Source organism: Ambystoma mexicanum, chromosome 4p, assembly GCF_040938575.1.
Source record: "Ambystoma mexicanum isolate Mex_15411 chromosome 4p, UKY_AmexF1_1, whole genome shotgun sequence".
In the NCBI taxonomy this organism is placed as follows: Eukaryota; Metazoa; Chordata; class Amphibia; order Caudata; family Ambystomatidae; genus Ambystoma; species Ambystoma mexicanum.
Window position 1 is genome coordinate 1276837374 of NC_090927.1, and position 18542 is coordinate 1276855915.

The following is an 18542-nucleotide window of genomic DNA, read 5'->3' on the forward strand; positions in this document are numbered from 1 at the left end:
ATAAGCCTACACTATGACAGCTTCTGGAAGCTATCCCATCCTTTTTCTGAAGGGGATACCAAATATTACAGCTAATATAGGGTTGTAATATTTGGTATCCCCTTGATTCTGAGGGGTAACATTTAACAACGCACTGCTTGAACCATCCCTTGCATTGGGGAGGGAAGTACATCATAAGCCTACACTATGACAGCTTCTGGAAGCTATCCCATCCTTTTTCTGACGGGGATACCAAATATTACAGCTAATATAGGGTTGTAATATTTTGTATCCCCTTGATTTTGAGGGGTAACATTTAACAAAGCGCTGCTTGAACTATCCCTTGCATTGCAGGGGGGAGTACATTAATTGTCTACTCTATGCCTCCTTCTGATAACTATCCCACCTGTTTTTTGAAGGGGATACCAAATATTACAGCTAATATAGGGTTGTAATATTTGGTATCCCCTTGATTTTGAGGGGTAATATTTAACAACGCACTGCTTGAACTATCCCTTGCATTGGGGAGGGAAGTACACCATAAGCCTACACTATGACAGCTTCTGGAAGTTACCCCATCCTTTTTCTGAAGGGGATACCAAATATTACAGCTAATATAGGGTTGTAATATTTGGTATCCCCTTGATTTTGAGGGGTAACATTTAACAACACACTGCTTGAACTATCCCTTGCATTGGGGAGGGAAGTACACCATAAGCCTACACTATGACAGCTCCTGGAAGCTATCCCATCCTTTTTCTGAAGGGGATACCAAATATTACAGCTAATATAGGGTTGTAATATTTGGTATCCCCTTGATTTTGAGAGGTAACATTTAACAACGCACTGCTTGAAATATCCATTGCATTGGGGAGGGAAGTACACCATAAGCCTACACTATGACAGCTTCTGGAAGCTATCCCATCCTTTTTTCTGAAGGGGATACCAAATATTACAGCTAATATAGGGTTGTAATATTTGGTATCCCCTTGATTTTGAGGGGTAACATTTAACAACGCACTGCTTGAACTATCCCTTGCATTAGGGAGGGGAGTACATCATAAGCCTTCACTGTGTCAGCTTCTGGAAGCCATCCCATCCTTTTTTTGAAGGGGATACCAAATATTACAGCTGATATAGGGTTGTAATATTTGGTATCCCCTTGATGTTCAGGGGTAACATTTAACAAAGCGCTGCTTGAACTATCCCTTGCATTGCAGGGTGGGGTATATTGTTTGTCTACACTATGCCTCCTTCTGGAAGCTATCCCACCTGTTTTTTGAAGGGGATACTAAATATTACAGCTAATATAGGGTTGTAATATTTGGTATCCCCTTGATGTTGAGGGGTAACATTTAACAACGCACTGCTTGAACTATCCCTTGCATTGGGGAGGGGAGTACATCATAAGCCTACACTGTGACAGCTTCTGGAAGCCATCTCATCCTTTTTTTGAAGGGGATACCAAATATTACAACTAATATAGGGTTGTAATATTTGGTATCCCCTTGATTTTGAGGGGTAACATTTAACAACGCACTGCTTGAACTATCCCTTGCATTGCAGGGGGGAGTACATTGTTTGTCTACACTATGCCTCCTTCTGGAAGCTATCCCACCTGTTTTTTGAAGGGGATACCAAATATTACAGCTAATATAGGGTTGTAATATTTGGTATCCCCTTGATGTTGAGGGGTAACATGTAACAACGCACTGCTTGAACTATCCCTTGCATTGGGGAGGGGAGTACATCATAAGCCTACACTGTGACAGCTTCTGGAAGCCATCCCATTCTTTTTCTGAAGGGGATACCAAATATAATGGCTAATATAGGGTTGTAATTTTTGGTATCCCCTTGATGTTGAAGGGTAACATTTAACAACGCACTGCTTGAACTATCCCTTGCATTGGGGAGGGGAAAACATCATAAGCCTACACTGTGACAGCTTCTGGAAGCCATCTCATCCTTTTTTTGAAGGGGATACCAAATATTACAGCTAATATAGGGTTGCAATATTTGGTATCCCCTTAATTTTGAGGGTTAACATTTAACAAAATACTGATTGAACTATCCCTTGAATTGGGTAGTGGAGTACACAAATTCTTTCTGTGCACTGTGACTCTGGGCCAGCCAAACAATTAATGTGGCAGGGATTACCCTGATCGCCGTGCTCACACGACAAGACCGCAGCTGCCGTGGGCTCCCGGACAAGCAGCTGCTCTGCGATCACACAGAGGGCCAGTGGCCTGGAGACACCCAGGTTACACATGCTTGTCTGGGGGCACCCAGACTGCACCCAGACTAGCAGGGCCGCAGGCCTGTGATCACACAGGGTAGGCTTGCAGGCCCAACACAATGAGACACAGAGACAGAGTGCCATTACATTTAGTCTACCGCCGTGGTATTGCACGTGCGTGCACAGGCTCCTTCTTTTCCCAGTCAGGTATGAGGCTGTCATGACACATCCTTAGAGGGACAATACATGTTCTTAAAAGGGAAACACCACAAATACTCCCACTATGCTATGAGATGTGTAATATATATATATTGTCAGTCTGGCTTATTGTGTGATTTATCTGCGTTTCATGTCAACCCTGTAAAATGAAATATTATTTGTATGTGTTTTACGTGCCTGCCATGATGACTGCACCGCTACGCCACACCCTCTACAGTGAACCCATCTATCGGGTCAATTTCCCTAAGGAGGTAGTATTCCGGAGTATTTTTTCAATTTCCAGCCATAGTTTGTGTAGTCATTTCCATCACTGTTGGCAGCTGTGATTTATTAAGCTACTAATTATATAACCCACTAAGTGTTGGCAGCTATGATTTTTTAAGCTACAAATAACCATATAACCAAGTTTCATTCAACTCAAAGCAGTTCGACTGACTCATCAAGTAACAGTGGCGTACCGAGCCGCGGGAGTGGGGGGGCCAAGCTGCCACCCCACAGGCTCTTTTTAGAGCCTGCCCGGGACTTTCGTCAGTGGGCCACCCGTCCCATTCGGCACCTCAATGAGGGTACCCAATGAGAAAGGTGTCCCGCTGGCAGGACAATGTGTGCTGAGTAATTCCTGCTCAGCACAGTAATTGTCCTGGCAGCAGGACACCTTACCCTTTCCGAAACCTCTGGTAGGACAATGTCCCAAGGAGCTCAGGGCAGCCACAGAGGGGCTCAAGTGTCAACAGAGCATTTCAATGTGAACCATTAGGCACTGATGGGAGGGAGGGAGTTCTTTTAGCAGGGACTTTTGTCCCTTTAGAAATGTATACGGCAGGAAGTGATCAGGTGTGAGAAGTTTGCATAATGCTGCATGCTTTATGAAATAATGACTGTAAAGATGTGCTCAGTTGCTTACATTGTCCACATCCCGCTTTCACCATTTTAACCAGTGTGTGATCCTGGGCAGATCATTTAATTAGACTGTCTTATCTGCAGCTCTGTAAGTGATTCACTTCAAAGCTTATGTGTTAATATATGATGCTATTTTTTTTTTTTAAAGCCTTACTTGCTCCATATATAACAGTGCATTTTAGGTATTTTGCCTCACAAAATTATGTGCCTCTTGGCTTACTTATGACAACTTATTCTAAAGTCACTTCCATGGTGCCTCCAAGTATCAAAGACTGATGATGCTCCTTGCAATGTGCTTTCTGTGAAGTAATTTCTGTTGGTGCAATCCATAAGCAAATCAGGCGATGTGCATGTATTTTGCCCCAGAGCGCCTGGATAGAGCTCTAAAAGATGAGTTCCCTGCATCTGTAATGATTCTGACGTTTTTATTGTGTTAAAATGCGATATGATGAGACAACCTGGAATTGCGTGCACTCCATTTGAGAGGGGAAAGTAGGGAGTTTTAAGAGGGGAAAGTAGCGAGCTTTAAGAGGGGAAAGTAGCGAGTTTTGAGAGGGGAAAGTAGCAGGTTTCACCGTGGCTGTATGGAACTCGGGCGTTATGCCGGTGTTATGCAACATTTGGTATCCCATACCGAGGCTCAAAACTTACCGAGGCTCGAACCTCTCCTACTTTGGTCTGTGATCTACGAAGACAGCCGAAGACATGGGATACCGGATCGGTATGGGATACCAAATATTACAGAACACCTCCAGGAATTGAAAGTTAAGAACTGCCTTAGCAGGGCCAGAAGTCTTGTGAATGAGAGGCGGGGAACTCAGCCACGTATGTCGAGATGTCGAATAAAGTAGGATATCTAATGGAAGTCCTTCTGAGCGTAATACCAGCAAACAAATTGCAAAATGTCTCTAGAGCACAGATAACGTGCATTTACTATCTTCTGTAACACAGTGTCCTGACGTTTTCAACAAGATATTCACCTCTTCCGGGTCATTTTCTTAATTGGTTTTATCGTCCAATAGCAACACATGATAGGTTCTATGAATGATGGGAAATAACCTTTTACGTGATGCTTCGGATCACGTCATTGTAACTAGTGTTTCATGTGCTGCGCATGTGCAGTTGAGACACGTCACCTATCCTACATGTCTGTCGGGTCAGGTCGTTGTGAGTGAACTGTTTTTCTGGGACTGATGCTTCAAAGTCACTCGCTGGACCTTTATATCGCAGAAACCGATTTATTTACTTGAAAAATAAATTTAGAATCATCAAAGAAATGTCCCGGCGGCAATCAGATAAGGTGGGCGATGTTCAGTCAAATATTGGGGGGTATGCAGAAGTGTTCAACTGCACACAGCATTGAAATGCACAATAACAAACTATTTCACGTTTTGACCATCATTCATTGTTCTACAGTAAACTCTGTCAGGTTGAGCGCAGTTCTACGTGTAGGTGTCTGCGTCCTTATTCAGGCCAAAATCGGGAAGAACCAATAACCGATCTTGTTTTACTTAACTTTAAATTCACTCGCCTTGTTTTAATTCACCTTAAATTCACTGGGCATACATATTTTCACTTTCTGTGAGGATAATTCGCGGTCATGCCGCATTCATTTCTGAATGATAGCAGCAACATGTTTTGATTTTCTTTGGCAATGTAGAATACTGTAGGGCACGTTTCAGCTGCTCTTGGAGATAATTACTATTGTCAGGTTGCATTATCCCACAATTTATTTTATTGTATGCCATTAGGTGCTGAAAGTACATTGGCCTAAAGAAGAGTGCGTTTTTCAGGCTTGCATTACTTTACATTCTGGGATATGTAGTCTTCTGGTAGTGGAATATAATCTTATAATGTTAATCTTCTGTTTCTATAAGGAGTTTATATAATGCCAGGATGCTTTGTTTACTTTACGAGTGAACTCTAAAATAGCATATTTTTGTTCTTGAAAGTTAACATTTAAATGCTTGTACCATATAGAGGTCGGAAGGAATGCTGCACGACACGCTTCAGCTGCTTTTGGAGGTAACACAAAAGAGAGGCCTAAACATTCCATATTCACTGCGTAATCAAAAGGTGTTCCCATGGGCTGATATTTTAATATCACTATGCCGTATCTGCAAAAATTGGATTCTCTAGAAATGGTTCATTTCACCTTGCTCGATGAAAGCTTCCTTAATAAAGGGACACATGTATTGCTTTTATAGATAACATAGTGCCCCCGCCTCTGCTGTTAGAACTCCCCCGGCCCTACCCACTCCGTGGTTGTCGTTCAGAATGACTTTATCTTACCTCGGTTACATATCACTTGATTTGACAGGTTGATGTATATTCTCATCGGCCAGTCAGTGCATCAGAGTTTCTAGTCTAGTATACTGAATGCACCAACGGTCATGTCTCCTCTTGCTGCTTCTAGTCACAGCAGTTGCTTGTGTCAGAAAGAGCTCTCTCCCACAGGGGAATTAATGAGTCTCTTAGCTGTTACCTGTTTTATTGCCTCTTGTGTAGCATAACATATGCCATTTTCATGGTATTTTTATCACTTTTGATCTGTACGAACTCGTGTTGTAGTGGACTAACATATGAGTAGAGTGAATAGGGCAGTGTAGAGTTCCTTTGTTGATGTGCGAAGATCTGAAAAGATAGTGCTCTGCTTGGCAGGTGAGATTTAGATATTTTGAGAGGGTCCCGGATCAGTGGATACAGTTGGTTATTGTATTGTTGCCACGCCTTGCTCAGCAGGTCACCCAATAACCTTTTTGACTTGGGGAAACATCAGAGATAGCATTAATGTGTCAATATCTATATTAAACAGTATTTCTACTGTGTTTTCAAAATGTTATGCTAAATTATATAATGTTACGGTAGGTCATGCTATCTCAGGTTGTGCTAGGGCAAGGCACAAATTCAGAACCTACAATTTATAGTCAGTTACCCATGGCCTACTAATACAACAAAGACACTCTTAACTGCAACGCAGCTTGGCCTTAATGGGTTACGGTACAATGTAACTGGACCTGCACCATGAACTAGCACCAAACAAAGCCCACACCACACCTCATCATTGTACCAATAAAGAATGTCCATTTTATTTTTTCTATAAAACCTGTAATGCTTTACGCCAATGTCACTGGCCCAATGTTTTTGATGTTTCACCAACATATTCGACAATAAATAAAGCGCTTGACCAGCCCCCCTCCGTTATTGGGTAGTGCATGCGATGATACTCAAGGAACTTGCGCATGCACAAGTTCGCTTCTTCGTCCTATGAAGGATTCTGCGCAACCCCAGTTGCCTGAGATTATAGACAACCCACAATCGTAGCCTATATACATAATGCACTTAACCAGGATAAAAACCTAATAAACAATCAACTAACTGCGACCAATGAATTTTACGCAGCACTCAAATCTGTAAGAACCGTAAATGATAAAGTGAACACCTATTCAATCTTTGCTCCACAGACTGAAGGAAAGTCTACTAGAATTGTGAAGTCGACTAAGAACAACCACATAAAGAAAACTAAAAACATGTAAATTCCTAGAAACGTCAAGAAGAACTCTAGCACACGATCCTTTGTAAGGAACTTAAAGGTCGTTCCAATGGAGGCGACGTTGGCACCACCCACCATCAACCCCAAGGCACACAATCTACTGAAGCCCCGGTAGAAGTTGGGAGAATAGTTGCCAGATGCAGGGATGCCCCAACTAAATTACCAACCAGTACTATCAGTCATCAATCTCAACCTAAAATATCTGATGAAAACATTCATGATGATGATGCGAGAACCGTTGTCAACAGAAGGGGAGCACCAGCAGAACCTGAACCCCTGGACGACATCTTATTACAGCTCTCAACCTGCGAAGAGGAAACCGATGACGATCCTGTGGATGACTCCAGTTATGAAGATGTACCCCACTTAGTTAACAAGCAACCAACTGAATGTTACGCAAGCAAACTGGTTGATGCTCCGCCTTACATCTCCCCGTTCCTAACACTTGCTGGGAGATGAGCGAAAACCCCAGCCGCCGTACAAGTACATTCTTACACATTAATGGAATTAATGATCAGCCAATCCAGAAGAGCCTCCCGAAACGGCGCCATCAGAAAAGCCCCCTGTCTACATACTGGCATGCAGAACCTTTTTCAATTATATGATGTTATCCATGACACAACTCGATCCCAGGAAACAAAATTCAGACTACTTCCAGTGATCTTCGAGCGAGTTCTGGGAGCGAATGACAGCCTAATCCTAAACCGCTCTAATATCATGTGTTTACTCCACTGCATTCCAAAGCCAAGAGTTATACACACGAATGATATAAAGATCGTGGAATTTTGGAAGGAGGAAGAAAATGACTGAGTGATCTTGCATATGCCCTCAGCTTCATTCTCTGCCTTATTAATGTACGCACGTGATAATATTTGCCCTTTAGGCTTCGACACAAAATAACTTGTTTCCCCACGGCTACCACCATTCATCTAATCTCGGAACCCCGTCAAACTAATGGCTGCGTGCCAAGGATCCATCACAAGAGCGAATGCTGATGATCATCTTACACGGTGTGTCCAACCTGACCGCTTTGCAGAGAAAATCAAGTTCAAGTCCAACGACCTGGAGCCTCTTAGCATAACCATTAGAGGACCCATCTCCAAACAGGAATCAGACCACCACATCCCTCATGGCCCTCACGATTCCTCTGCTTTGTGTAACGTACAATCATGGGACTGGTTGGCCAGACTTACTCAACCGAAGCCTAGAGCCAGTCGTCTGAAGGTCCCTGGAAGTTGGACATCGGGTCTTGGAACACTCCGGGCTTCACCCATCTCTTCCAAGGTCTAACTTTACTAATAGTGAACCTTGGAATTATATGTCTACAGGAAACGTGGCTCTGCGAAACGCCCTTTTTTGATGGCTTTTCAACATATGTAAACAAAGCCACAAAGGGCCTGACGGGTAGACCTGTTTCTAGTCTACTGGTTGCTGTAAATAACAGCTTAAAATTGGAGGTAATTCAAGCTATTGATCCAAACCCGTACATCCAGATACTATTCGTTAGACTCCCCAAACACCTTCTGAGTACCCATGATCATCTTGTTTTATTGAATCTCTACTGGAACCCAGAGAATGCGCAATCACTGGAATTTGTGAACACAGTTATGGCTTGGATCAATTAATTATATGCTGCCATAAGCGAACCATTCCTAATAATTTGAGGCAACCTTAAAATTGACTGCCTAAAACGAGCATGCATGACGGAAGAGGTGGCCGCCCAATATCTAAGTAAAAAAAAGTAGACTCCAACAATGGATTGCTGAAACAGAATTGAGAAATTTCCACATGTTGAATGGGAATGTGCAGGGAGATCTTGACGGTGCCAAAACATGACACAATGGAAATCAGAGCGCAACCCTGAACTACTTTTTTGTGTCTAGGAACGTAATGACAAGGTTGGCACCCTGAAAGTTCTCCCTGCACAAGCCAGTGACCACAATCCAGTGATCCTATCATGCAACATGACGGGCAAACCAAACATCGAGCTGTGGAAACAAACAGTTGAATTGGCCCCTGACAGAAACAGTTTGCTCATTAGATCACAAGAATGACTGTGCTTAAAGGGAAAGCCTTGGGGAAATTACGAGGTGATTGTTAAATCTACTTAGCCTGTGTAGACCTAGAACAAGCATTTGACAGCATAAATAGAGAACAATTATGGGAGAAAATGACCACTAGTGGTTGTCCAGAAGATCTTCTATTGGAAATCAGGAAACTTCTTTATGAATACGGGGACATCATTACAAATTAAACTTGACAGAGAGGGGCATCTGTCAAAGCCTATTCCAACCTCCAGAGGTCTAAAACAAGGATGTCCCCTAGCGGCCGCTTTATTCAACCAGTTCATCGCTGACCTGAACAATGTCATGGACTCTCCACCTTCATGCTACCCAAAAATCAACGGTTATGTGATGGGATGACTTCTGTATGACAATGATTTAGTTATCTTAGCTTGAACCCTGTGCGGTCTACAAAAGAAACTAGACATCCTACAAAAGTATGTAGAACTGAATGGCCTGAAAATCAAGGGCATCAAACCGAAGTAATGATCTTGGAGAATCAAAAAGGACGAAGGACGAAATCGTTAAACTGGATCTTAACCACAGACTCGGACCAGTCCTGTCCATAAATTATCTAGGGGCAATCATAAGTGCTAGCGCCTGTGACACCCCATGGATAGAACATCTAGAGACCAAAACTAAACAACTAACTGCTCAAGGCTTATTAATAGTACAGAAATATGGAAAATGTTTGCTTTTACCAATCATTCACTACTACAACCAGAAAGTGACCCCTGCTCTCAACTACGCTGCTGCAGCTTGTCTCGGACTACCATGGGAGTTATAGGAACGCCTAGAAGGCAGATTATGGAGACAGATTCTATGCTTACCCAATGCAGTACCCGTGGCGGTGATCAGACACAAACTTAGCCTTCTATCCTAAAGGTGGTTCGGAAGTCACTGCTGCTCTTTGGCAAATTGTATCCTCCTGATTGTCAATAGGATCTTATATTGAGGTGGACAAACAACGCCATAACCCCTGAGTGGTCTCCGAAGCTATGGCTAGATAGATGTAATGACACCTTGTCAAATATGGGATTATCAACTGGCATGCTAATTAGAAATCCTAAACCTGTTATAAGGGTGCTTTGGGCTGATGATTGGAGAGACAGTGCTAAAAAGTGTGAACTCTAAAGTCCATACCCTCTTAAAAAATCTTTCTTCATCTTTTAACATGACTCTGCTATACCGCAATAACTTCCCAAGCATATAACACATAGACCATTTCCTTAGGTTCAGGCTAAACATTCTGCACACACAGACCACATTACGTAGATATGGTCTGATCTTAGGAGTTGAAAACTGTAGACTATGTGATGCCCAAGTGGAATCCTTGAATCACTTTATCTTGTTCACCCCTTTACAGAGATCACATAGACCCTTGTATTTCTACAACAGATTGGCTAAAAAATGTGGTCTTGACACAGAAGCCTGGTCCGAGGCTCTCTGTGGGGGAGAAAACGCAGGACGAACTCGTGCATTAGTGACATTTCTGGCGATTCTCTTTTTAAAGAAACTGAAACAATAGGATTTTAAAGATGATTTGTTTTGTAACCTGCGATTGTGATAGGCATATGTTTGTAATTAACTAAATGCCACGAAAACTAAATAAATATTCGACAACAAATCCTACAAACATTCTTTGGGAGATAATGGAAAAGGATTCCAATGCAGGTACGTTTGCCTCTCTTCTCTCACCCATTGTTTGAAAGATGCCCATCCCCGAGCATATGAAGGATAAGCCCCCTCAAACGTGCATCTATTTCCTCTCCTCCTGACAGGACAGGACTCTGTTAGCTGTGTTATTGTTGGGTTATGTCTGACTGACCTGAAAGCCCTCTGAAGGGGGATCAGTGTCACCCGATGTCAGAATTCTTCCTGGAAGGCATAGAGGATCAAGAGTTTGAGTTTATGATGGTATCTGAGTATTGGTAACACAAAGAGAGGGTAGAGGAGAATCCGAGGTTGGGGGCTTTCCGAGGATTGGGATTAATTCAGTGCTATGCTGCCTCTTAGGTTGCTGGTATCAGGGGTTTATGTGCATGAACGACTTGTACGTGCATAGTGAGGGGCCATGCAGGATTCACAGTGTTTCATGTTGCCTAGGACCTGGGGATAAGGATCCCAAAGTGTGAGGTGCATCAGAATGGGGGTGGGGGATTGAGGCATTGAAGGATTGGGTACATGCAGGACTCCAGATAGGAATTTGAGGTATTTGAGTTAAGAGTATTTGCAATCTCTACCATGGTAAATTTGGAATAAAATGATTTATTTTTTAGGGAGTAAAAATGAAAAAGGTCTTTTTATTATATACGTTATTCACACGAGGACTATAATGGATGTTCTGTTTGGAAATTACAACTTATGTCACTGGTCTGAACAACACATCACGTCGACAGTGCAAATAGCATACATTGTAAATCGCATCCCTACCTGTTACTCAGGAGTATTGACCTGATTTTAGGGAGTAAAACAGGCAATATGCTGCTAATCTGCAACCCTGGATGCAAGCATGGCTTGGGTGCTTGGTGGTCTGATGGGCATGCAAGGCTGGAGGACGTTTGAGGTTGTTGCAGCTACTCGCTTATATTATTTGAATTTCATAATAACATACCAAATTAAAATTCTCAGTATGACTCCCCACACCCCCTCACCTCCCCTCATTTGCGAGGTTACAAGACCTAAACTGTAACTTTTGGTGTGAGGACCTGTTTTTTTTTTCTTTTTATCCTAACTGTTTTACCAAACATTTCCCCTGGTGAGTCCTCATGAACATTCTCATCACGGACGTTCTTCTTAGAGCTCCTAATCCTCTTATGGTAAGGGCACCGAAAAAGGCACTACGTTTCCTTTGTGAGTCTAATTGAAAAGTTGTTCTGCTCTGGTTGGTGGCAGTTACTGTGCATTACAGTGGAGTATGGCTTGCTATACCCAGGGCCGCCCCCACCATTGAACCATTGACAGATATTGTCAAATGTGGTCATGAGTACTGCCTGCTTTGTAGAGCAAGGGTTAAAGGTTTGAAAGCCAGATATGCCCTACTTGTGAATATCTGGATTCATGTTTCAATCCACAATTGGAGAGATAGTATGGTCTGATGCCCATCATAGATGAATGTGGCAACCCCCAAAGGTTTGAATGGCTGCAAACCTGCATTCAGGAGCAGAGATGCCCTCTTAAACTACAAACTCCCATAAAACGCAAGAGTCTGCATCCTTGCCTTGTCAAAACGGGGGACGAGCACCAAAGCACAGACAGATGCCAAACAAAGCAGAATTGCGGGGAAGCCCTGCTTTTCCCCAAATTCTTCCAAAAATGCATAGTAAGTGCTGATCGGTATCTCTGGGCACTGGACCTCTATTGACCAGAAGGAGAGCACAGTATGGTGCTCTTTTTTAACTGGTCAGTGACCAGCCAAGTTGCATGTTCTCAGGAATCCAAATGTTCCCATGAAAGCCTTGTAACCCAGACCCTATCTGAACCTGACACGAAGAGGCAGAAGCAGGAGACACAGAAGATCTGCCACAGATAGTGCCTAAGGAAGGTGGGTGCTATACAGGACCGAAAACTAAGCTATAGCTGAGTGCAGCACCTCTAGAATTTTGCCCTGTGGCCACTCTGGCTTGCCCTGGTCACAGAGTAAGAGTCAAGAGCTCATGTGTTGAGCCGCCTGGTATCCGACAGATCCTGCATCATCTAATTTCAAAGTTTAACGTAGAGCGGAGCTGTCAAGGACACCAGGACCAGTGCCCTCACATTCCCTCTAAAATATGTGTGATACCTAGTGGGCCATTGCTGTGATGTCCGAAGTCTGCTGCAGGCACATATTTCTTTGGTCGCCCTGTAGTCTGGCCCTGTGCTATCAGTCTAGGCGGTTTCGGGAGATTGCTGATTTTGCGGCTATTCCAAAAATAGGAAGTTACACAAGGTCAGCATACCAGTCTTGGGTGTACTGGCGATAGTGAAATGTGACCCTGTGCTATAAGTATAGGTGATTTCGGAGAGATTGACGATTTTGCGACTTTTCAAATTTAGGAAGTTATGACACAATAAAACATACACAAGGCTATAGCAGACCCCCACGTGCATCTCGGCTACAGACTCGGGCCACGTCGGCTGGTACCACTAGTTGTGCATATTCTTAAACAAATACTCCTCGAAACTGTCTGAATATACACATACTCTTCACCAATTTTGAGTACCTTAAAGACATTTAAAGTATATATCATAAGGCCTCTGTCTGTAAATCCTTTATTCAAAGTAATTGTATACTCTCATATTCCTGTCTAACCAGCTCCTTTCTAAGAGTTGATATTGACTGTTGGAACACGGCTACCATTAGATGAGAAGCAGCATACTTAAAAGGAAACTGGTCTACCTTATATTAGGACTGTAGCACCATGCATCAACAGAGGTGAGAGCATCCCCTCTAGCAAGCACATAGTCTTGAAGTGGTCCCTTTTACATGCATTGTAGAGTCTAATGCTGATATGATGTGGTCATAATGCCTAAGGCCAACATTGCAATGGATAGCATGATTTTGCACTCTGTGTAGTTTAAACGGCAGCATTTTTTAGGAGCTCTGTATAGATACTTTTTCAGTAATCCCGATGGGTGATGAGTCTTGCAAGAGCAAATGCAAGTCTGCTTATGCGTGGGGATGCAATTTGTGGGCACAATTTCAGGTGCAGGATGACACATTTTGAGCAGTTGCAAGACCTAGCAATTTTTACTTCATGACACAGTTCACTAAATGGGTACAGGGGAGGCTATTGCCAACTATCACATCAAATTTGCAGTTTTTCTAAATTGAAATATTAGTTATGTTCAGTGAGAGGAAAGTGTTGCTAGTCTGCTGAGTACGATGACCAGGATCTTCATTTTGTGGGCACTAAAACAAAAGAAAAGTGGAAATCTAGAATATTGACATTCCAGAGTGTCAACCAGAGGCAGCAGGTGATTTTATTTATTTTTTCACTGGAGGGGAGTACTTTTTTCCAACTAAAGATCATTAGAGTTCAAGCATAGCAACATAAACCCAAAACAACCAAGTTGAGTCTGGGGATGTTCCCTCCCCAAGAACATTTTTAAAATATTAGGTTATAATACTGCACTTTATGCACATTTTATGTGGAAAATCGGGTAAAAGGCAATTTACAATCAGTTCTGTAGAATAACACATGATAAAATCCAATTGACAGGTCAACTGCAGCGCAGAGGAGCACCACCCCACACCTCCAACAGTACATTTTCATGATACCTATGTTCATAATATATGCCAGCATTGTCACTGTAAAACATGTCATGATGTCTGTAGCCAATATGCCAGAATTCTACCACTGCAAAACGCCGGCTGTGCCCAAAAATGCCAGTATTTATCACTGTAAAACTACTTCTGTCTGTGCACAAGCAGGCTAATATTTGCCACTGTAAGCACAATGGCTGTGCCCAGTAACATTAATATTTGCCACTATGAGAATACTTTTTCCTGGCTGGGCCCAGTAAGACATTATTTGCCACTGCAATAATAACACTTGTGCTGGCTGTCTCCAGTAATGCGAGTATTTGCCACTGTTGGAACAACAACAATGTGGTGTCTCATGCGAAGGATGCAAACGTAATGTGATTATATCAAATTTAAGGCAACTATATCATGCATATACTGAAAGGAAAATGGAACAGGTGGCTAGTGAAAGTAGAAGGATCACATTCAATGTTCAAAATGTCATTTATTAATCATAAAAAACTGAAAAACGCATACGTTAAAAATACACTTGCATCAGTAGAAATGCCGCAGTCCTAGTATGCTAGCTAATTTTGTTAGATCATTCGGAAACTTCAAGGCCTAAGAATGATTACTGTATTCCCTTGTTCCCTTCCCGCTTTGAAGCACTTCACTTGCGTATAAGCTTTTTTACAAATAACAATTGCACCCCTTATCTGTAGTGCTAGATGTAGTGAAATATAAGCAGATTCAAAGCATAAATTCATCCTATAATACAGCTCCAAGGATTTCCATGTAATACAGTCATTGTTATCTGATGAAATGCAGAATTTTTAAGATGGGGAAAAATGTATTACTTTTCCAAATTAAAATCATTTCAAGACACAAATTCTGAGTAACTAGCTAGCAAAGTATTATATTTAATGTCTCGTCCAGAACAGTGTTATGTCACCAAGAAAAAATGAATATTCGCAACATAAATAAAAATAATACAATACCTAATCATATGAACAGACAGAACTACTTTGCACGTTCACAGTTACACTCCAACACAGCCCCACGGTAAGGCAAAAAACCCAACACAAACACAAACACACACACCATTCACCTACTCTACTTTGCTCGCAGTTACTTCTACTTCCACAAACTCCAATCTGCAGCATACTTTGCAATCAAGTGCATGTGTGTTGCATGATAAAAGCCAAGTAGCTTCAGCCTCTTTGATCTGCATTGTCCAAGGGTAGACCCTATTTCCTATTGAGTGCAGTCTTATGCCACTGCACCATCTTCCAGAGCGTTGTAGTAGCCCCCAAGGCCAAACGTTTAAAGCTCTCCCTTGTGTATGTGATATAAGATTTACATATGTATGTATATATATATATATATTTCAAGGTGGAAAACGCATCTTCTTAGGTTCTTTAGATGTGCATTATGTAAGGAAGGCATGGTATCAAACAGTAAGACAGACACAAGTGATTACGGTTCAAGGGTGTTTATCGAACTTCAATTGGGTTTGAAAAACGCCTATCTAATCCTAAATCTAAAGATGGGAGCAAGCTACGACCATTAAATAATAATGCAGTCCTAATCGGGTCTGTCAAAATAAAAGGGCCTATACTAATAAACCTATTGCCAAGCCGTACTTCTGAAAACAAACAGTGTTGAAAACTATGTTATGCAAAAGAAAAGAGCTCAACAACTGATATGTCAGGATATTCAAGCCGTTGGCTTCCCTTGTCCACGTTTTCAGCACGAGACAAAGGGACACATTCAAGCTTAGCACACTCTCTGGGTTCTATAGCACAAGGATGCAGTTCAAAACCTCAACATCAGGGCCTTAAGCGCCAAAGTCTCTTTGCCATTCAAAGTCTCTTATTCCAGAGGGTTTGATGCGACAAACAAATATTAAAGTTCCTTTCTTCTTGGGATTTCACTATTCACTTCTGGCCCCCCTCCGCCAGGCTCAGATCCTCTTTGACACAATGTCCTCTGGATTTTCACGCATCCAATTTCTCAGGGGGTTCACTGTTCACCCTGTGTCCCCCTCTGCTGGGCTCATACCAACTTTGACACAAGACTTTCAATTAGTCTCCTTCTACCGGGCTTGGACCAATTCATCTACTTTAACACAAGCATTCTTTAGTGTATCGACATCAAAGACTTTCGCCTATGTGCAGGATTTTGCTTGACCCATCGCAGGACCACTTCGATTCACAAACTCTTTCTCCTTACAACTCTTTAACTTTCACTTTTGCCACTTCTCAATTGGATACCTTACAGAGACCTTTGATTGAGCACACACATGGAGCCAGACCACTCTGTCAAAGATTTCTCATTTTGGTTTCAAAGTTCAATCACTCATCAGCAGTTCAATTTTTACTTGAGTATTTTATCACACGCGTTTTAACAATGTTCGTTCCAATGCTTGCCATACAATGTTGCTGCTTGCAACCTTGGCTTCAACACAGACTGGTCTGGTATCGGTCTCCCTGTTAGGAATGGTATTCTTGGTATCTATTTATTCCCTTGCTCAATCCTCCTTCCTGAATGCATGCTGTGTCTCTGCAGGTGTGAGGTCATGAATGGAATGCTTGGAGTGTGACTGACTGGAATGCTGTCCCACCCCTGGAGTATCACACAACTCCTTCCTAGCCACGGAAGCCAAATGCAGTTGACCCCTCCCATCTTGGTTGGCACGGGGGTCCTGTTCCTAATACACAGGCACCTCAGGCAGCCAAAGGGGGGAAGAGGGCTAGGTAGAGTCAGGTGTGTGTACTTGTCAATAATTGCCTGACCTCGCCTGACCAATGCATTGGGACACATCGGGTACATTGCTCGGGTGTTCGTCTGTTTTCTCCCATAGCGGCCTCTCTGTGTGAAAGTGTTTGTTGGAAAACGGGTCGTGGTAGAGTTCCTACGTATCCTACCTGGTACGATGGGATAAAGGTGTTACATGGAAGGGGATACTGCATCTCGCCACCACTCCCTGAAGATCCCTCACCCAGGTAATCCTCCCGCACTTGTCCACCCCCAGAACTGGATCCAAAAGCGATGGCCGGGTCCTGGCCACTTGGATGACAGATCCCTGGGGACTAGTGGGTGAGACATCTTCTGTTTTCTCACAATTATAAAAACCAAATGACAATTTAAATTCACATTTGTCAGCTGTGTGACTCTGACGATTCAAATCTCTTGATGCTGTCCCTGGCACCTATGTGCCTTTTTCACATTTTTAACTATTGAAAATAAACAATTAAAGTAATTTAAAAAAAACACCCAAATGTTGCATTTTAAGAATCAATATTCTTTGTATTGATTGTGGCCAATAAGTACAGCAACAACATTTTTTCTATTCACATTTATTTGTAAAATATAAAAAAAATACAATTTTTGAGGAAAACATACGCAAACATTCCTAGAAATAACACATTTAATAAGATAAATACACATTTATTTTTTGGAAAAATACATTAAAAAATATATATTAAAAAAAATATGTACAGTTACAAATATGTATTTAAACTTGAGTAGGAAGGAATTTTAAAGACCACACCAGTTAATTTGAATCTTGAGGTCAACTTTTCACCTTTTGGAGGACGAACCAGATTAGCCTTGTCTGTGGCATAGACTGCCCACTGGAAACATAATCTGTTGTCAATCCTTAGGTTTGCATGGCCAGCACAGTCAAAATCAGATCTTTCCCAAAGTCAAATTCCATCTACTCTAATATTGGCTTCACACCCTTCCACCCATCACTTTTGTGGTTATAGTTTGTCTCTCTATGTGAGAGGGGGTATGCCCAGACATGGGTCCCTTGCTCGCTGCACCATCGGAAACCAAGCTGCACCTCACTTAGGAGGCTACAACAAGGCCGAAACATGTCTGGGGTGGTTTGTGTTTCTGTGCAGAGGTGGTGACCTGGCCTAGCAGTTCAGGCTTGGCTGCTACCATTAGTGGCAGTACCTAGCTGATTTGCACATGGCTGGACCCCTTTTGCATTGGCACAGATGGACTAAAAAACGTTGATGTGGAAGGTTACCCAGAGCAATGCCAGTGGTTCAGATTCATTAAAAACCTTCCACCCATCACTTTTGTGGTTCTAATATTGGCTTAGCCACCTATTGCTTTTTTTCTTTTTGTAAAGTGCATGGTTTAACAAAGCATACAAAAAATCACCTCCTGTTCCGGCTTGTTCCCTGCCAATGTTCTCATTGTGAACAAGTACAGCCAGCCTTGTTCTGGCCTCCATACCGTCTATGTTGAAATACCTTTTAGGTCTGTACTTTAGGCACACATGGAAAACCTCCAAATCACCAGCGCAGCAGAATTCTGGCAGGCCCTTTAAATCTCTGGTATGTTTTTTTCCAC

General features: G+C 42.4%; 1 protein-coding gene across 2 annotated transcripts in view; it reads left to right on the forward strand.

The window, feature by feature from the left end:
* The first annotated feature begins 4403 nt into the window (after window positions 1-4403).
* The window catches only part of LOC138453798 (zinc finger protein 250-like), a 303566-nt gene continuing 289427 nt past the window's right edge, over window positions 4404-18542 (forward strand). Inside the window, exon 1 of one of the 2 annotated variants that reach the window (XM_069606964.1) lies at window positions 4404-4634. In XM_069606964.1, coding sequence (XP_069463065.1) covers window positions 4611-4634 — 24 coding nt within the window. In that variant the 5' untranslated portion in view covers window positions 4404-4610. The remainder of the gene's footprint in view (window positions 4635-18542) is intronic. The other variant, XM_069606965.1, reaches the window with a different exon arrangement.